The sequence below is a fragment of the Papio anubis genome, chromosome 9 (assembly GCF_008728515.1).
Source record: "Papio anubis isolate 15944 chromosome 9, Panubis1.0, whole genome shotgun sequence".
In the NCBI taxonomy this organism is placed as follows: domain Eukaryota; kingdom Metazoa; phylum Chordata; class Mammalia; order Primates; family Cercopithecidae; genus Papio; species Papio anubis.
In genome coordinates, this window is record NC_044984.1 from 90,207,450 (window position 1) to 90,228,548 (window position 21,099).

Here is a 21,099-nt window from a genome sequence, read left to right on the forward strand (position 1 = left end):
TGAATAGCAGCAAATGGCTTTAAGGGAGTGAGGGAGGAGGGAGATAGAAGATACTCCCCGCCAGTAGTTCTTGGGGGTCACTAATAGAGGGAGAGAACTTGATTTGATGGAACAAATACTAGACCTAAGGTCAGAAGAATTGTGACTTGGTCCTAGTTCTGTCACATAACTAACAGCAAATCATTTAAACTCAAGCCTCAATCTCATCTCCCGGGAAGGAGACGCATTTTAGGATAGCCATACCCCATTCTTTGAAAGAGCTGGGCAGTTTAGGAAGTTCCTATATAGCAGGTTTAATGTCTATTTAAAAAGTGTTCCTCTGGGTGAATTTTTGGGCCTATGTTTTAAGTCCTCTTTTGGATGACTGGTGCCTTCCACTCTGTTGATGGAGGTATCTGACTCTTTAGACTTGAAGCTCCAGGCTCTCAAAACCCAAAGCAGTGTTTCTGAATGAACATTGGAAACAAATTAAGTCTGGCATATATTTATGCTAGCCTAATTAATAGGATAATACCTAGAGAAGTCTTAAGTCTTACATAGAATGGAGGAAAATATAGGTCTATAATATTACAAATAAGCCATAAATGAAATCCGAGACTTCTTATTTTTAAACTAGATTGACTAGCTTCTTTTTCTGAGCACACAATTTTCAAAGATGGAAATTGGTGACATGGAGTTGAAACTGCAAAATAAATTTGTAGCGCTGCACTGATTTATATTCTAACATGACAGAGGAGAGGAAGGCAATAATCATTTCTGGGGAGGCTTCCTGTGGTCCTTGAGTTAGAGAAAGACTCTTCCATTCTTTAACTCAGGAGAGAAAGATTAGTTCCCAAACCCATCCTCTGTAAAGAAGAAATTCTATAATGACTTCTTTAGACTTTACACTTGCAAATAAGGCTCAAGACGGAACTAGGTCACATTTGATGCTTTTCTTACCATTAAAATATGTCTGCTGAGGCTGGGTGCAGTGGCTCACATCTGTAATCCCAGCACTTTGGCAGGCCAAGGAGGGCGGATCACTAGGTCAGGAGTTCAAGACCAGCCTGGCCCATATGGTGAAACCCCATGTCTACTAAAAATACAAAAATTAGCTGGGCGTGGCAGTGTGCACCTGTAATCCCAGCTACTCAGGAGGTTGAGGCAGGAGAATCGCTTGAACACCGAATGCGGAAGCTGCAGTGAGCTGAGATTGTGCCACTGCACTCCAGCCTGGGTGACAGAGCAAGACTCAGTCTCAAAAAAGAAAAGAAAAAGTCTGCTAAAATAATAACTACAATTAAAAACACTTACGAACTAAATTTAGAAGGTATCTGTACATTGAAATAACTTACATAAATGTTAGTCTCTATCTGCTTGGAATTTGATATAAACATTCATGACAATAAATAGTTTGGTTTTAAAAAAGACAAGATTGTATTTCCATATAGGTCAGTCCAAAGTTACAGTAGTCATCTCTAAATAATTGCTGGACTGTTGCAATAAATTTGCAATAAATTCAATGTGATATTTGCTAAATGAACATACCTGCCATCTGGTTACTCAAACTGTATTTTTGCAACTTCATGGATACACAGGGCCCAGTAGAGATTACTGTAGTCATCTTTAAATAATTGCTGGACTGTGGCAATAAATTTGCAAGAAATTCAATGTGATATTTGCTAAATGAGCATGCCTGCCATCTGGTTACTAAAACTGTATTTTTGCAACTTCATAGATACACAAGGCCCAGTAGCACTGAGATGTAAGAAGCCGATATGAGCCTAAGGATCAATTCCAAAGCAATTTGAGAGTTCAAGCCATTCATTTGTTTTCAGCACAAAGTGTTCTCCACATAACAAAACAATGAGTCTGACTTATCTGTCTCTTTCCTGTCCTGTTATCTTTAAAAATGTTCATCATGACAGGTTGCAAATGGGCTTACAATATTCAGCCAACTTTGAGGACCATGAAGAAGAATGGAAAACAGTTGGTGTGCTGCTTGCACCATGTCCTACTGGTTCTGGTGCCAGGAGCACTATTCTTGCTGGTCTCTTCAAGGTGCACACAGAAGAAGCAGCTGAATAAAATGGCAAAAGTCTTCATGTATCTATGGAAGTGGGGAAAGAAGGTCCCAAACCAACCTTTTCATCAGGCCCCTGGCAAGCACCTCCCCATACCACACCAAAAGCAGAATTAGTAGCATTGAATACAGTGCCTGAGGGGGTCAATACATGCTGATTATACACAACTACCTGGGAAGTCTGAGAATAGTTATATAAAGGATGCTGGAAGAGTGCTTATCCTAGTTTCTGTAGCCATGGTGATCCATGTACTGGATGTATGCCTAGCCCAGGCTGTCTCAACCTTGGTACATTGACATTTTGAGCTAGATAATTTTTGGTTGGGGATGGGGTGGGAAATGCTATTTTGTGCATTGTCTGAGGTTGAGCATCATCCCTGGCATCCCCCCACTAGATGCCAGTGGTGTTCCTCCCCCTAGCAAAAATGTCTCCAGATATTGCCAAATGTCCCAATGTCCCCAGGGAAGAGGGACCAAAAATCACCCCAGTTGAAAGCCACTTATCTAGTCTGTATATTCATGACATGGACCAGAATTAGAATGATTATACTCTCTTCTCTTTTTCCTGAATCAGTGTTTCTTCATCTACTTATTGAAGTATTATATTCTCTTAATCTGCTTTCATTCGGTTTTCTCTGTTCTCATACACCTGAGGGTTGGGGGCAGCCTTTCAAGGTACTGCCATATAAGTTAAGAAGAGCTCAAAAAAGACCTGTTTCTCCCTTAGGAGAAGGGAATATTAAAGAGAAAACATTCCACATGGAAATTGGATCAGTAGCTAAGGAGGCTGTTTTGCAGAATGAGTTTAAGATGGCCTAAGCTGAAATTCATGTGTCTGTGAGCCCAGAAGAACCTTTGTATGTTAAAAGAAACTACTTTCATTTGTTTGCTACTGTCATACAAAAGTATCCTTCTGACAAACAGATTTTTTTTTCTTTCTTGGCTTTGTTTTTATTGACTTCCTATTTATATTAACAGTATCAGGAAGATACCCCTGTGGGCTCCAGGAACAGACTGTCTCAGTAACTCTTCCCCCTTCAGAAGCACGGTAAGTAGTCCCGAGAACTAAAGCAATGAGCAGCCTCTAGAGTGATGATTTGTGTCTGCTCTTTTTTTATAGTGTGAAAAATTGGAATCTTAGAATACTGACTTAAACCCAGCCAGTGGGTGATCTGCTTGAAAATGGCTACACATTCATACGTAAGGGTGAGAAATAATTTATGACAAATAAAGCTCATGAAAAATTCTAATTTCATTCATGTTGCTACAAGTATAGCTTCATGCTTTAAAAAAAATGTGGGCTGGTAACATTTTTCTATCTTACTTACAGTGTAGAGTTAAACAGGTGCCCTTACCTCTCCTCCAGTGCATGGAAAAGGACTGGAGTATTTAGAAGTACAAATAGCTCCCTTCTTGCCAACGTCATCTTCCAGGCCAAATGTAGCAGAGCAGTTAGTCGCGAAGTACTTATAAGGCTTCCATGTTCTCCCAAAGTCCTGAGAGCGGTCCAGCACCATGGCAGCCGGCCTGGGGGACTTGAACACCATAATTAGGTGAGTGAAGTAGAATTCAGCTTCCAGGTCTAACTGGATCTTTTCTCTGTGCACATCCTCCGCAGACTGCCACCACGTGCGAGGAAACCGGAAGGACGAGTCTGCCATGGCAGATGGCAGGTGAGCCAGGTGAGGATGGGCAGCATTGCACTTGTCACATTTGGGCTGCCGACAAGTCAGATCCGTGTTCTCACTGTAGAAGCAGTACAGTTCGGTAGCATTCTGACCGCAGGTGGTGTCTGCCCAGAGTTTTCGCCCCAAAGCCAAATTTCCCATCCGAGGGTTGCAGGCTTTTTCACAGCGGGAACTCGCTCCAGCTACTCCACTCAGTCCTAAGAAAGGGAAAGCACACATGATGCAAGATAAACCCATCTGGAAAGCTCTTTTGTCCACCTAGTCCATCGACAACAGTCAAGGATCTCCCCAAAAGTGCTTGAGACTTTCAATAAATGGAAAATTCTGCCGTGCTCCACCATGTTCATGTCTGAGTATGAACATTGTTCTGCATTCACAATGCATTCATGTACGAGAGTGTGTGTGTGTGTGTGTGTGCGTGTTTGCTTTTTATGTTCAGATGTAAAATTCACATCAGAGAAACAAACACTTTAGGCAGAGGACAAGAGGAGGAAAAATAGAACCACCAGGGTGAAGATTATTGGCCTAAAACTTTTCAAGTACTTTGCCTTATAAATGTTTTCTGTATTTCAAATACATTGATGTGTTTTTGAAGTCATGACTATAGAAAAACTATAATGTTTTTAAGACCACCTAAGTTAGTCTTTCAAATTTAATATGAGTCCTTCACATGATTTAACATGTTTATTATGAGAATGCATTTAGAAGGAAATGTGGAATTCTATTTTCTTTACATTTTTAAGCCAGTGAAGGGATAAATTCCCTAGGAAAAGCAATATGAGATATTTAATAAATATACGATAGGTCCTCATTTAGGGGGAGGCAAAGCTAGAGACCTTTGGAGTTCAGATGTGCACTATCAATTTCTAACATTACGTAAACATAACTAAGAAAAAAACTCTGAACTGCCAAATGGCAGAAAAGCTTATTTTACATGCTGTCTCTTCAGGGTTTCTACCTGTGGCAGGTTATACAGTAGTCAACTGTTTGCTTAACAGGAGAGTGTCTACAGTCTGGCAGCCACTAACAGCACCTTTAAATATTATCTGTGAACTAAAACACCTTCTTTAAAAAACACACTCTTCCTCCCAAAGGTCCAACAGACTTCAATGTTTTAAAATGACTTAAAATGATAAACATTATCCACTTATTAACATTCTGACTACATACTGTAATCCTTTGATTTGGGTTTGGCGTTTTAATTATGAATACCTTAAGCAAAAATCATCTATTTTAAAGGTTAAAACAGAGGGGAAAAGAGGGAAAAGGAAATCAAGCCCTAAATTCCAGCTAATTGAATGTTTCTGCTTCTTAAGAAGCAGTACCTCTGAACTGTTATCACAGTAAGGATTGGAGGAGGCCAAATGACAGCTTAGGCTGCAACAGAGACATTTCACACACTGACAATGGCCAACCCCACATAGCCTTGCAACTAAAGGGCTTCCTTAGGCGTTATTTTTTAAATGTCAAATTAAAGTGTGCATGATGCCTGGGTTCTGTTTGCTACTTTTCTCATTAGCTGGGGCAACAGTTGCTTGTGGCCAGAATCACACAAACACACAGTGTGCTATGACTCACCTGTAAAAAATTTCAGGGAAAATCATATATTGCCTGTACAAGTATTTTTGACTTGAAACACTTGCCTTGTGATGTTTATTTACAACCTTTTAATGGCTTGCATGTTTTTGCCATAATATGGTTTGAGACGGAAAAGATTTTTTAAAGCTCATCTTTTAAGAGTGCAAGACTTAAAGTAAAATCTTAGGCCTTTAATATGTCCCCGGGAAAAATATCCAATAATTTTAAATGCCCCTAAACTCCTAAGTCCGGAAAAGATTTGAGCCAGATAAACAATCTGTGGGGCAAAATACTTGGAGTCTCTCGAGTGACTATTCAATGATACTAAGGATGCTCCTGTGACTCGGACTGGTTTGGGATGCAGACTGGAAAGCCTGGATTTTGCTGGGTGCCAGCGGCCCTCAGGGAAGAGTGGAAGCCCAAGGGAGGAGATGCGTGCGAAAATGTTCTGTAGCCACCTGCGTGTCTCTCTAGCCCAGGCTCCCCTTTCTGACGAGATCCGCAGGAGAGAGTGGATGTCTGTAGACTCCCTCACATCTCTCCCCCTCACCTACAGGGCTGCGCTTACGCCTAACTGGAAGCCAGGTGACCCGCAAGAGGGAGGGAGAGGAGCAGAAGGGGCTCCCGAATACAGAAACGACGAGCCAGGAGCCGGTGGCCTAGGGCAGCCCAAGAAAGCCAGGATGGGAGTGGGAGGGAGAGGGCATCTGCCGACGCCTCCACCGGTTGTCCAGTTACCGAGCCAGGGAGCAGACCCGCCTCTGACCTCCCGCAGAGTTTCGGCCAGGGTACCAATTCCCCAGGGGCGGCCAGCCAGCTCAGTGCAAGCCCAGGGTGATCACCACCTATCGTCTAAGCCAGGAGTCCTACTGCGTTCCAGTCACTGCTCCGGGGAGAGGGCGCTCAGCTCTGCCCCAGGTGTCCTTACCTGGTTCTCTAGTACCCAGCACCAGGTCAGGGACGCCAGCGATCGGCCTCCACCAGAGACCGGCCCCGGCCCACGCGCGCCCAGGGTCGCTGGGCCACCCCTCCTCATCATTCCTTAGGCCATGAAGTGCCGGGGGATGGCGAGCTGGGTCCTTTGTTCCCTCACCAAGTGGAAAAGCAGTTTTTTAACAAGCCAAACTGAGAAAGAAACCCCGGTCGCAGTATCCCCGGCAGGGCGCACCCAGGATATCTGGTTATCCAAGCGCGTGTGTATCCCAGTTGTAAAAATAAATCAATAGTATTTGAAAGTGCGGAGCCCAGGGGAAAGGAGGCGGAACATGGCCACTCATTTCACCCTCGGGAGCAGCGCTCTGCGCTCGCAGCCCCGGCTCCCCTGCACCTCCGAGTCCCGAGATGGGTTAGAGAAGCAGCGAGGAAAGGGGTGGGGGCCCCGCCGCGTCACCACCCACCTGCGGCCACCACCGTGCAGCCCCAGAGCAGCAGCAGCCGCGCGCAGCTCCCCATGGCCGGGAGGAGCCGGGAGCAGCCGGGCCGGGCGGGTGCGGGAGGGAGCCGAGACCTCTGGGCTGCGGGATGAAGCGCCGCCGTCCTCGGGAAGGACCGGGGCCCTGGTTTCTTCCTCCTCCTGGGGCGCCGGGCTCGGTCAGCGGGCGCCGGCAGCGGGAAGCCAGGGGCCGGGACCTCGCGGGGAGGTGGGGTGACCCTCGCGCACCGGCCTGGCGGGTCCCGGGCACCTGGGGGGCGGCGGGAGCCCCGGGACCATAGCCGGCCTGGCCACGCTGCCCCGCGGAGCGGCCCTGCGGGCTCGTCCGCCGGTAGCCCGGGGCTCGGCGCCCGCAGCCGCCGCTGAACTTTGTGAGACCTTTCACTTCCCGGCCGCCGCAGCTGCCGCCTCCTCCTGGGCGTCCTCCTCCGCTTTTCCCACCTCCTCTGGCTGCCCCGGCTCCGTCCGGTCCTTCTCCACCGGCAGTTCCATGCGATGCATTTTTATTGCACCGACGCCGCAGCGCTCCGGTGCCAGCCCTCCTCCCCTCGCACCTCCACCCCTTCCTCCCGCCCGCCCCCCACGCTTGACAGCCCGGGCGGTGCAGCCCGCGAGGCCGGATCGCCGCCGCCGCTGCCGCCCGAGGAGGGGTTCCCCGCGCCCTGACCGGCGCCCCCGCTGCCCAGCTGCCCGCTGGTCCCGGTCGCCTCAGCCCGGCCCTCGGCTGCCCTGGCCCCCCTCCCGGCGCGCGCCCTGCATCTCCCTGGTGATCCCCCTGGTGCCCTGCAGCACCCACAGGCCTCCCCTGGGAAGCAGTCTCCCACCTTCTCCCGGAACATTCCTAAGAGCAGTTGACTCCCTCTAGATCAGGTCAGGGCATGCCAAGGGGCTTAAAAAACCGCGAAACAGGCTAGCGCCTACTTCCCACATCCCCCGGCGAAACAAGCCCTCCCTCCTTCCCCAGCCACCCCCTCTCGGGGAGTCCCATGACCCGGGGACGGACACCCCAACCCAGCCCCGGGTCACCCGCACTGAGAGCGCGCCAACTGCTAAGCGGCGTTCGCAGCTTCTGTGCTGCCTTTTGCAGGGGTAGGGGGATGTCTCGGCTAAACAATCGCTGCCTACATGATCCAAAGGTGTGCCCACTTTGGTGTAAGAGGTGTTGCCTAACTCAAACTCAAGGTGCTGAAAGAAAAGGGTCACAGGATTAGTTAGTGGGCAGTGTAAGAACGTCCTTGTCCAGAGGCAGGGCAGAGGCATGACAAAGGGAACTCTTTGGTCCTTCCAAGCGTTCTCCCTTTATAGAGTATGCTGTGCTGTGAAACAGTGTTAGGAACTAACTTATGGGGAGCAATTTAGTAGCAACCACACGCAGCTATTTGCAGACAGGATTGCTCAGGGCTGGTGCTTCTGGAAAGAGATAAAATAGCAGCCGAGTCTGAGATTTTTGCAAGTTCTGTGAAAATATAATTCTACTTACACATCCAGGGAAACTGGCAAAAGTTAAGTCGACAGCAATTTTGTATTGCAGTGTTCATTTTGTTCCTTTGAATATTTTCCAGAAAATTAACTATGTTCCAGATACCATTTAGTTGTTGTGTCTGTTACAGATGAGGATAATTCAGAGTTTTGGGATACATGTAGATATTATTTACAATGATCCGGCCAGGAACATATAAGAAGTTTATATCTCTCAGGGGGATCTGTGTTGAGGTCAGCATAATTCATCTGAGAGACATTAAAATTATTCTTCCGGCCAACACAGGAAAGTAGCAGAAGGTGTGGACAGCAATTCATGTAACATCACCTGCTTTAGAAAATAAACCCTTTGAGTTTTCAAATACTGGCAATGTTGGGGCTTTCTTCATATCTCCTAATGGAGCTATTGAAACACCTCTCCAATTAATCTTTTTACCAAATAAATGATAGGAAACTATAACAGCCAAAGGTTCTTAGCATAAATATTAATTTAATAGCCAAGGCAAATTAAACAAAGGGGTGGATGCACATTTATTATTAACTTCTGAGTCCAGTATATTTAGGCAGAAGTAATCCATTTCTGTTTTTTAATTAACAAAATTGTACGCATTTATCATGTACAACATGATGTTTTGAAATATGTATATGGTGTGGAATGACTAAATCTAGCCAATTAACATATGCATTTAAGAACACTTTACACCCACTGTCTTAGCATTTTTCAAGAATACAATATATTGCTAAAAATATAGAATGCTTCGCAAATTTGTATGCCATTCTCATGCAGAGGCCATGCTAATCTTCTCTGTATTGTTCCAATTTTAGCATATGTGCTGCCAAAGCAATCACAGAACAACTCCATATCTCATTACAAATTTCAAAGCTATTTACTGTCTGCACGAATCCTGCATTGATAATATATTTCCTTGATTGCTGAATAACTGGCTTTTATTTCCTTTAACAAGACAGAAAGCTCTCTAATGGTAGAACAGTCTTTAATATTCAGTTTATAAAAAACATTACTATGTTTTTCTGATATTCTTCCTTATTCTCAGCCAAGAACACCTACAATAAGTATTCATTACATGTTTTTGACTGAGTTATGTTAAAACTATTGTTATATACTAAGGGGCTAAGGAGACTAAGGACTAAGGAGAAAACCAGTTGTATCAGAATGATTTCCCGTATTTAAAAGGAAACTGCACATTCGACACCAATACTATCTATATGAAAAGCTCAGGAGAGAAAAGTAGTCGGCATTCCAATAAACATCATTTGCTTATGTAGTCCAGTTTAGTTACAAAGGATATTTTCATTTTGAAGAAACTATCCAAGAAAAGGTTACCTACATAAGAAACATCTTGGATAAGTATATTATTGCCTATGATTTTGTTTTTGAAAACATCAGTAATGGATTCAGAATATTTTGTATTTTATGAATTAGAAGGAAGCTTAGCAAACTTACAGAATTTCAATAACAAGTTCCCAGAAACCACAAAATTGATAAGTTAAATCTAGAATATTCCTGAGAATTTGAAAGGAAGTTAAAAGGGTCTTTGAAAAGTAAAATAAATGGCATAGCCAGGTGTGGTAGCATATGCCTCTGGTCCTAGTTACTTGGGAAGCTGAGGTAAGAGGATAGCTTGAGCCTGGAAGGTTGAGCTGCAGTAAGCTGTGTTGGCACCATTGTACTCCAGCCTGGGCAACAGAGTGAGACTCTGTCTCAAAATAAATAAAATAAAATAAATGGCAAAACTCTGTGCACCAAAAACTTTACTCACAGGAGAGCCCTTCAGGACCTCACTTAAATTATTCATGCATTTTTATGAAGTTGGTTATGACATCTTTCTAGATCACAGCCTATTAGAAGTAACAGATTAGAATGCAGCAGGATGCTGTTAAAGACAGGGGATAAGCTGAGGCGATCTGGTAATGAGAAGGAAGAGAAAACTCTAAAAAGTACCCAGAAGTGCAAAAACAAAAACAAAACACCCACAGCAATCTGAGGCCTTCTAGTGCAGAAACAAAGCACCAAAAAGCTATAAAGGCATCACTCTCCGGTAACTTAGTAGAGTAAGTGAGGTTCCTAGTGGAGCGCAGGACCTTCAGAATCAGGAGGGACCCTTGAGCCCAACTTCTCACTCCATCAAAACCCCTTTCCACAAAGCCTGTGTCCAAAGGTCATCCAGTTTCTGTTCTAAAAATCTCCACAAACAAAAGCCTCAAAGGCAATTTGGCTCATTTTTGGCACTGTTCTATTTAAGTGGGATGTTTCTCTTCTTAAAATTCTGTGTTTATAGTTTAATCATCTCCAAGCACACAGAATAAGTCCAATTTCCCTTCTGGTAGGTATTCAATGATTTAAAGTCAAGTTTTAATAATTTTCACCTTAACTATCCTTTTAATTTAAACACCCTTGTGACAGGATTCCCATACTTTTCACCATCTTAATCACCTCTTTTCAGATATACTCCAGCTTGTCTTACACTGTGCTCCTAGAACTCAACTCCAGGTTTGTCTGATCAACATAGAATAGAACTAACAGTTTCCTTAACTTAGCTCTATGGCTTATAGTTCTGTAACCTAATGTGATGTTGGCTGGTATATTTGAAGTCAACTAAAATCCTTTTTTCATATATTGGTATCTTACTGAGTCATCAATAAAAGGTAAAATATGATTTGTTTAACCAGAGGGAAATATTTTCACTAAAATACATTGCATGTAGTAAGCATTCAATAAACATGAATTTGAAGAATAAATCAACAAATTTAAGCTGCTAAATTTGAAAAATGGTCACAAATTTTAAAAGAAACTTCTAGTTTTCAATGGACTACCTATTTTCTGAAAAGGTGATCACTTTTATGGAAAATTTGACTCTTCAACAATACTATATACAACTGGCATTATTATACATTTCCAAGAAAAAGAAAGACTCTGAAAATAGTGATATTTTTAGTATACCTAGTGTTTTTTCTCCATGGAAGTATAAACATGATCTCATTTATCCTCACAGCATCAATGTGTGGGAGGGAACAGGAATAGTTGTGCCCATTGATACAAACAGAAAGCAAGATGAACGATGTAAGTGCCAAACTTAGATCATACAATAAATACACACTGAAGATAGGACCTGGGTTTCCAGTTTAAAAAATCATTGCTTATCCACCAATTTTCCATGAGTACAATCTTATCTCTCTTTGAACTGGAAGACTATTGGGAGAAGATAAAATGGAGAATTGTTTTCATTAAACTAATCCTAGATTTTGTTTTCTACCTGGACTGTGCCCTTTGAATGCCCTTTAAAAACATCATCTTGGGAATTTCCTTAAGCTTTAACCTAAGCCTCCTGCCACGGGCACTCTTTCTTATTTCATGTGCTTCCTGGCTTCAGTTGCTCATTCCTAGGAAGGGAGTGAGAGCATTTGAAAATACACGTGCTCTTCCAGGAAGGTAACTATACTTTTCTTAAAAAAAAAAAAAAAAAAAAAAAAAAAAAAAAAACTCTTCCTCCAAAAAAAAAAAAATAATTTTTTTAAAAAAAAAAAAAAAAAAAAAAAAAAGCAGACATGCTCTCTCACATTGAAATTAATTATGTGAGGCCAAGAAATTAAAAAAAAAAAAACAAAAAAAACAAGAACAGTTCTGTTGTTATTACAGATATACCTACCATTGACAGCATTATATTGACACAGATTTTAAATATTTTTCCCTTTAAATGACTCTTAGCTAAAACTTTCTGTACCTATTACTATTTCTGAAATTGATGAAAAGATGCTCTGAGACAAATTAATACTAAAAAAAAAAAAAAACAGGGTCTCACTCTGTCACCCAGGCTATAGTGCAGTGATGGCATCATGGCTCACTGCAGCCTCAACCTCCCTGGCCTCAGGTGATCCTCCTGCCTCAGCCTCCGGAATAGCTGGGATTACAGGTGTGCATTACCATACCCAGCTTATTATTATTATTTTTTTGTAGTGATGGAGATTTGCCATGTTGCCCAGGCCTTGAACTCCTAAACTCAAGGGATCTGACCACCTCGGCCTCCCAAAGTACTGAGATTACAGGTGTGAGCCACTGTGCCTGGCCTACTTTTTTTTAAAAAGTAGAGAAATAGATTAAAAGACTACAAATTGGGATTAGTGTATACTGGTCAGGAGATGGGTGCATCAAAATCTCACAAATCACCAGGAAAGAACTTACTCATGTAACCAAATACCACCTGTTCCCCAAAAACCTATGGAAATAAGAAGGAGAAGAAAGAAGAAGAAGGAGAAGAAAGGAAAAGAAGAAGGAGAAGGAGAAGGAGAAGAAGAAGAAGAAGAAAGAAGAAGAAGAAGAAGAAGAAGAAGAAGAAGAAGAAGAAGAAGAAGAAGAAGAAGAAGAAGAAGAAGAAGAGGAGGAGGAGGAGGAGGAAGAAGAAGAAGAGGAGGAGGAGGAAAGAGGAGGAGGAGGAAGAAAGAGGAGGAGGAGAAGGGAGGAGGGGGAGGAGGACGAGGAGGGGAGAAGAAACAATTAGCAAAGTCCTCATGAGGAGGAAAGAACAGTAAACACTATGGGTTTATTCCTCTTACTTTTTCCTTTTGTATAGCAGTGTAATGGTTAAGAGCATGAACTGTGGGGTCTGACTCCCCAGGTACGAATCCTGGCTCCACAGCTTACTAGTTGTGTGACTGTGGGCAAGTTACTTAACCTCTCTATGCATTGTTTATACGTCTGCCATATGAGAATAATAATAATGTCTAATTCATAAGATTATTTTGAATATTAAATGAGTTAATACTTCTGAAGTGCTTAGAAAAGTGCAAAACACACAAGAAGCATATTATTTGGTTAAATATATGAAATAGTAAAATGTAAATTCATCGTGTAGATACAATCTCTTCCGGCCTGCCCTGAAATTCCATCTTTAAATTATATACAGATTTTAAATAGGTAGAAGCAAAATAATTGCCCTGGCTTAATTTTTAAAAATAATTTTTAATTTTTAATTTTTATGGGTACATACTAGGTGTAGATATGTATGGGGTACATGAGATACTTTGATACAGGCATGCAATGTATAAACGTCGCATCGTGGAAAATGGAGTATCTGTGCCCTCAAGCATTTATCCTTTGTGTTACAAACAATCCAATTATACTCTTTTCACTATTTTTAAATGTACAATTAAATTTTTATTGACTATAGTAGCCCTGTTGTGCTATCAAATACTAGGTTTTATTCTTTTTGTTTTGTTTTGTTTTGTTTTGTTTTGAGATGGAGTCTCGCTCTGTCGCCCAGGCTGGAGTGCAGAGGCCGGATCTCGGGTCACTGCAAGCTCCGCCTCCCGGGTTCACGCCATTCTCCTGCCTCAGCCTCCCGAGTAGCTGGGACTACAGGCGCCCGCCACCTTGCCTGGCTAGTTTTTTGTATTTTTTAGTAGAGACGGCGTTTCACCGTGTTAGCCAGGATGGTCTCGATCTCCTGACCTCGTGATCCGCCCGTCTCCGCCTCCCAAAGTCCTGGGATTACAGGCTTCAGCCACCGTGCCCGGTCGGTCTTATTCATTTTAACTATTTTTTTTTTGTGCCCATTAACCATCCCCACCTCCCCTCACCACCTACCTGTCCCTCCCTACCCCTTGCCAACCCTTCCCAGCCTCTGGTCACCATCCTTCTACTCTCTCTCTCCATGGGTGCAATTGTTTTTGATCTTTAGATCCTAAATGAGAACATGAAATCCTACGAATAAGTGAGACCTGTGCCTGGCTTATTGTACTTAGCATAATGACCTCCAGTTCCACCCATGTTGTTGCAAATGACTGAATCTCATTCTTTTTATGGCTGACTAGTACTCCATTGTGTGTATATGCTGCATTTTCTTCATCCATCCGCCTGTTGATGGATACTTAGGTTGCTTCCAAATCTTGGCTATTGTGAACAGCGCTGAAACAAACATATGAGCGCAGACATCTTTTCAACATACTGATTTCCTTTCTTTTGGGTATATACACAGCAATGGGATAGCTGGATTGTATGGCAGCTCTAATTTTAGTGTTTTGAGGAACCTCCAAACCATTCTCCATAGTGGTTGTACTAATTTACATTCCCACGAACAGTGTGCGAGGGTTCTCTTTTCTCCACATCCTCGCCAGCATTCGTTATTGCCTGTCTTTTAGATAGAGGCCATTTTAGCTGGGGTGAGATTATGTCTCACTGTAGTCTTGATTTGCATTTCTCTGGTGATAATGATATTGAGCACCTTTTCATATACCTGTTTGCCATTTTGTATGTCTTCTTTTGAGAAATGTCTATCCAAATCTTTTGTCCATTTTTTAAATGAAATTATTAGATTTTTTCCCCTATAGAGTTGTTTGAGCCCCTTATATATCCTCGTTATTAATCTCTTGTCAGGTAGGTAATTTGCAAATATTTTCTCCTATTCTGTTGCCTTGGCTTAATTTTAAATGCAGCTTAATATCTATAAAGGTATTCCACAGAAAATGAAAGTGTGAAGCAGCAAATCTTCTCCAGCTGGAAGGAGAAAGGAATTAGCTTTGAATGAGCACCTAGAGTTTACCAGGTACAATGTTGAATACAATCCTCACAACAGCTCTCTAAGGTTAGGTTGTCACACCCACGGTGAGGAAACTAAAGCTCAGAAAGGTTGAAAAACTGAACCGAAGTCCCAAAGCTGAGTACACGGACAAGCCAGAATTTGAACTTCTGTGTGTCTGATTGTAAGCACAATAAACTTTCCATTTCCTTTTTTGAGAGAGGTGGTATATATAGCAAAGCAGTTAAGAGGAAGGATTCTGAACACATCCAAAACTAAACTCATTTTCTTTCTCCCTTAACATGTTACTCCTCCTGTATTCTATATCTTGGTAGAATGTCACAACTGTTTCCTGCTGGATCAACACAAAGAGAATATCATTTTCCAAACATCTGCCAAACACTCGTGTTCGGTGAAATATACTAAGTGTTCTGAGGGAAAAGAATTAGGTAGTCAAATAATTTTAATATTAGGTTAAACAGATATAAATAGGGCTTCTTAAAATCTTTAATATGCAATGTTCATTGTCAATCTCTAAGAAGTGGATCCAATATTATATTAGATATGACATTCAGTTGCATGAACAGAAATCCAACTCAGTAGCTTAATCTAATTGAGATTGATTTTTCTTACAGGACAAGAAGTCAGGAGGTAGACAGTCCAATATAAATGCAGCTACTCAAGGAAGTCATACAAATTTGTTTGGTGTTCTCCCTCATGGGCACAAGATGGTTTTTCTGCCTCCAGGATGTGGTTTTATTCTAGAAAAGAGAGAAGAGTAAAAGATACATGCCACCTGAGCCTTAAAACACTTTCCTAGTAACCTCACCCATCTGCTTATATCTAATTGTCCAGAACTGGGTTACATGGCCTCTCTAGACCACGAGGAAGTCTGGAGAGCTAAGCATTTTAACTGGGCACACTGATACCCTTAACAAAATCAGGATTCTACTGGAAAGAAGGGGAGGTTGGATATCAAGTAGACAACTACAGGAGCAGTATATATACGTCATCAAAAGTTAGCAATTTCACTGGTGTGTTTGGCCCAAGCACCTATTAACATATTCAGTGGCTTCTCATCATTGGCACATAGAATGCATGTTGCTTGGCTTGGCACCCAAACCTATATGTCCCAGTTCCTTGCCACCCACAGTGAACAACCTGCAGTCTTCAAGATGGACAACACTGCTTCATGCTTCTCTCTTCTGCACACCCTCTCCTCCTTCTGGCTACCTCTGGCAGGTCCTTGGAAATTCAGTTCTGACAATAACTGCCGTGACACTTTTCTTTCTTAGGCTCCTCTTCCAACAGTGCTGGTTTCCCCTCTGTCCTCTCATGGCACCCCCTGTATCACTTTTATTACTCTCAGTTATACTTTTTTTCTCATATATTGGGTGAAAGAAAACTAAGAAGCAAAATTGTAGATAACGCTTTCATTATTGTTTTTGGTTTTTGTTTTGTTTTCAAACAGGGTCTCACTCTATTGCCCAGGCTGGAATGCAGTGGTACAATCTCAGCTCACTGCAACCTTGACCTCTGGGCTCAGATGATCCTCCCGCCTCAGCCTTCCAAGTGGCAGGTCTATGGGTGCACACCACCACGCCCAGCTAATTTTTTTTTTTTTTTTAGAGATGGGGTTTTGCCATGTTGCACAGGCTGGTCTTGAACTCCTGGGCTCAAGCAGTCCACCAGCCTTGGCCTCCTAAAGTGCTGGGATTACAGGCATGAGTCACAGTGTCCGGCCACTTTCATTATAACAACAGGAAACATACATATGAAAAAGGCCTGGAAAGAAATACATCAAAATATTGGAGATGACTGTTTCTCTGGGCTCTAAACTTTCAGCAATACCATAGGATTGTTAATAATTACATTTTTATTCTATAAAATATAACAACTTAAGGCAGGATATGATAAAGTGGTGCCTGGCAGTGCCTCAAGAGTGGCATATAAAGTAGGCTAATTGATACAGGTGAAACTTTGTGGGCTCAGAAAGTTAAAAGAACCACATGGAGGATGTGGACTGAACCTGGGCCCTAACAATTGTGTGAGCGTGGATTAATACGGTGATGCGTGAGGGCCAGCCATGCCGGTGGTGGTCATCTAAGTGCTCCAGTGTGAATAAACAGAGTGCCTCTGAGAGAATGAGTGAAGTCTATTAGGAGAAGGGGATTCATAGGGATCCGTGGAACGCGGAAGAAAAAGTAGAGGAGGGACAAACAGATAAAGGCTTTGGCAAGTCAAACTGCTTTGTGTTGGGAGGTTCTCCGAGTTATAATTTAGAAATGACACATCATAGATTAGAAAAAGAAGACTTGGAAGGTGAGCTAACGGCTACTTTATGAGAATACCTAGGTCTACACCAAAATGAGGATAAGGATAATGGACAGGGGTTGGGGGGAATTGAAGAAGAACCAAAAAGAAATTGGTAGAACTTCATAACTGACCATGGGATTGGCAGAAGACTGGGAAGAAATTAAAAATGACTTGGGGGACCAGTGCAGTGGCTCATGCTTGTAATTCCTGCACTTTGGGAAACTGAGGCAGGCAGCTCACTTGAGGACAGGAGTTCGAAACCAGCTTGGTCAACATGGCAAAACCCCATTTCTACTAAAAATACAAGAATTAGGCAGGCCTGGTGGTGCATGCCTGTAATTCCAGCTACTCAGGAGGCTAAGGCAGGAGAATCACTTGAACCCTATGGCAGGAAGGAGGCGCGGGGGGCGGGGGGGGGGGGGACAAAAAAGTGACTTGGATTGGGGGTTCTGAATCTGGTTAGTTGAAAAAATAATCTCTTTTGCAGAAATAGGAAAATCAGGAAATGTAGTTGGTTTGGGAGGTGACTGATTTCCGTTTGGAACAGGTTGACTTAGTGAGGATGGCAGACCAGTCATGTCCAGCAGATGGTTAAACTGGCTTTGAAGCTTAGCAGAGCAATCAGACAATAAAATTTATAATTTTGCCTAAGACATAATTATCCTGATAAAACATTAGCCTAGGAAAAGACCTTGGAAGTTATTAGTCCAACCTTTTCTGACACAAGAAAACTGAGGTCCATTTAAAACTTTTTATTTCACAGGCCCCAGCCTAGTCAAGGTTATACAGCTAGTTAGGTTTGGTGACTAAGTTGGGTTTGCAAATTCAGCCTTTTCTTTGCCTAGCACTCTTAGGTAAACAATTGAGAGTACAAAGATTCTACTTAATTTGTCTAGCTCAAAGAAAGTACTATTGTCCAAGTATTAGAAAATCAAGCTTAAAAAAGCTCAATCTACTGAAGCAGCAATTTGATTAAAAAATCCTTTGTCCATAGGTAGGATTTCAAGATATATAATATAGTAGAATATGTTCAAGCTGTTAATTAAGCTAGATATGCTTCTGGTTTGATTTTACCTATAGGTCCTAATTACCCTGGACACTTTCCAATCCCAAACTGTGCTGCAATTTCAAACACAAGTGCCTTTTGGAATATTTTTACCACAAACCTTACAAGATTACAATGCAATTTAGAGGGTAAATCTATGACACAATTTGCTTCAAACCTATATTCAGTATAATCGACCTCATCACAGAAGAGGCATTCAGTTATCAGAAACATTAGAAAAACTTCATTAAGCAATATTAAAACTGTACCACCTCAGAGCTCAAATTAATGGTTTCAGGGTGTTAATACATTTTGAAAACCTGTAAATGAATTTTAAGCAAATTGGTTTGGGAGGCCAAGGTGGGTGGATTACATGATGTCAGGAGTTTGAGACCTGCCTGGCCAACATGGTGAAACCCCATCTCTACCAAAACTACAAAAAATTAGCTGGGCATGGTGGCGGGTGCCTGTAGTCCCAGCTACTCTGGAGGCTGAGGCAGGAGAATTGCTTGAACCCAGGAGGCAGAGATTGCAGTTAGCCAAGATCATGCCATCGTACTCCAGCCTGGGCAATAAGAGTGAAACTCCACCTCAAACAAAAAAAAAAAAAAAAGAAGAAGAAGAAGAAAAAAAATTTTAAGCCAGTTAGCCATAGCCACTCAAGGTTACAATAAAAGTAAGTCCATTTAGATTTCTGCACTCTACAAAATAACACCTCAAATGTTCTACCTTAGACTTTCTCTACTTATAAATGCTATTTACTCACATACATATTCCTCACTAAATTTGAGTAATTAAAATTTTAAAGCCAAATTAATACAAAAATATTAATTGCACTGAAGCCCAAGCACTTTTTCATGTATATAGTAAGTCTCTCTAACATAACTATTGAAGATTCCTTCATCATAAAGAAAAAGTACATCATATCCCCACTATCTGTCCTCCTTCAGAAATGTTTGAATGAATACAATATTTATTGCAAACAGAGAAAAAGGAGTCTTTTTTTAAAAATAAATGATGAATTCTTATTAAAATGTATGATATTTCTATCATGAACAGAATTATTTCTTTGGTAATGAAATCCTTTAAAGCTATAGTAACACTTTCAAAATAATATTAAATTTTACATTGAAAAGAATCCTGAAGTAGCAAGGGAGTTCCCAGTCTATTAATGACCCTATAGGAAGGGTGAAGGAAGTAAAGATTACTATCTCTTACTCTGAAATTTAAAAAATCACAGCCTGCAGACTTGAGGTAATAAGTAGCTAAACTCAGTGGCTTTGAATTCCTTTCTCAGTCTCACTGGTATGGTCTTGGATATAGCACTTTTAAATAGACAAAGGGAATCAAATATACTTATTGTTTCTCAGTGTGTACTGTTTTTTGGTATATAAAAGGACATTTAAGTGCCCCATTTGTGAACTCCAGATATCCTGCAGTCAGTAAATAAATACCTTGAAAATGTATATCATTCAAAGAAATACATCAGTAGAGTCCAACAGAGAAAGGAAAAATTCCCTGTGCAAATCTGGGTGAGCCTGTCCTAAGGTGCTTACTTATCTTTTTTCTTTCTTTTGAGATGGAGTCTTGCTCTGTCACCCAGGCTGGAGTGTGGTGGCGCCATCTTGGCTCACTGCAGCCTCTGCCTTCCAGGTTCAAGTGATTCTCCTGCCTCAGCCTCCCGAGTAGCTGGGATTACAGGCATGCACCACCATACCCAGCTAATTTTTTTTTTTTGTATTTTTAGTAGACACGGGGTTTCACCATGTTGACCAGGCTGGTCTTGAACTCCTGACCTCAGGCGATCTGCCCATCTTGGCCTCCCAAAATGTTGGGAATACCAGCTATGCTACCACGCCTGGCCCTAATGTGCCTACTTTTGATAGAATTTTTTTCCTCATTATAACCAATAACAAATAGCTAGCATTTATCGGGGACTTAATGTAGAACAGACTCTGTGCTAAACACCCTACATACAAGATCACCTTCAGAACTCTCAGTCACCCTAGGGAGACACCGTCAATTGTCATCCTTGCTTTACAAATGAGAACTGAGACTCACCCAACTAGTAAATAATAGAGCTGAGACTATAACCCAACCACTGGACTCCAAAGCCCATGAGTGAAACCACTGTGTTCATCATGGGTCTTTGGGAAATAATAGAAAAGCAGTTAGTAGGGCAAACCCATCTTCCAAAGAAACTAAGGCAGGAAAATAGGGTCTGGAGGCAGGGAACATAAGGCAAATTCACACTTCAGCTATAACAGGAAATATCATCTCCATAGGGCCTAGACTGTAAATGACTTTGTAACTTTACTTCATCCTCTCCATTTACATAGGGTGTACCTGAAGTAACCAATGGAATCCTCTAGGTATTTAAACTCCCAAAAATTCTGTAACTGGGCCTTTGAGCCTCTATGCTCAGGGTCGCTCCCACACTGTGGAGTGTACTTTCATTTTCAATAAAACCCTTCATTCCTTCCTTGCTTTGTTTGTGCATTTTGTCCAATTCTTTGTTCAAGACGCCAAGAACCTGGACACCCTCCACCATTAATAAAACCAGCTTTCATTTTGGTATGTCTCCTTCTAGTCTTGTATCCATATAATTTTTGTTCCACGTTTTCTTCACTTTTTAATTTTTTTAGACGGAGTTTCACTCTTGTTGCCCAGGCTGGAGTGCAGTGACGTGATCTTGGCTCACTGCAACCTCCGCCTCCTGGGTTCAAGTGATTCTCCTATCTCAGACTCCTCGCCATCACACCCCACTAATTTTTTGTATTTTTAGTAGAGATGGGTTTTCACCATGTTGGTCGGGTTGGTCTCAAACTCCTGACCTCAGGTGATTCACCTGCCTTGGCCTGCCAAAGTGCTAGGATTACAGATGTAAGCCACTGCACCTGGCCTTTCTTCACTTCCTATTAAGTTATTAGAAATTCTACACAAACATCAGTTTTCATGGCCATATA

At 42.1% G+C, this 21,099-nt stretch overlaps 1 protein-coding gene, 1 long non-coding RNA gene and 1 other non-coding gene across 8 annotated transcripts in view; all 3 read right to left on the reverse strand.

The window, feature by feature from the left end:
• NTN4 (netrin 4) overlaps positions 1–7,674 on the reverse strand; it is a 122,253-nt gene extending 114,579 nt beyond the window's left edge. Inside the window, exons 1-2 of one of the 4 annotated variants that reach the window (XM_009181453.3) lie at positions 7,585–7,674; positions 3,418–3,947 (exon numbers count right to left, since the gene is read on the reverse strand). In XM_009181453.3, coding sequence (XP_009179717.2) covers positions 3,418–3,891 — 474 coding nt within the window. In that variant the 5' untranslated portion in view covers positions 3,892–3,947; positions 7,585–7,674. Of the gene's footprint in view, positions 1–3,417; positions 3,948–6,256; positions 6,662–6,725; positions 7,290–7,584 lie in introns of those variants that run through there. The other 3 variants (XM_003906984.5, XM_009181454.4, XM_009181452.3) reach the window with 3 other exon arrangements.
• A 1,307-nt stretch (positions 7,675–8,981) lies between these two features.
• LOC116269119 lies at positions 8,982–9,088 on the reverse strand. The gene has a single exon (XR_004176424.1). It is a non-coding gene; the product is annotated as a U6 spliceosomal RNA (small nuclear RNA).
• Positions 9,089–15,217: 6,129 nt separating this feature from the next.
• Positions 15,218–21,099, reverse strand: part of LOC108581085 — a 62,839-nt gene continuing 56,957 nt past the window's right edge. For all 3 annotated transcript variants that reach the window (XR_004176165.1, XR_004176164.1, XR_004176163.1), the window contains one exon: positions 15,218–15,533. This is a non-coding gene — a long non-coding RNA (uncharacterized LOC108581085). The remainder of the gene's footprint in view (positions 15,534–21,099) is intronic.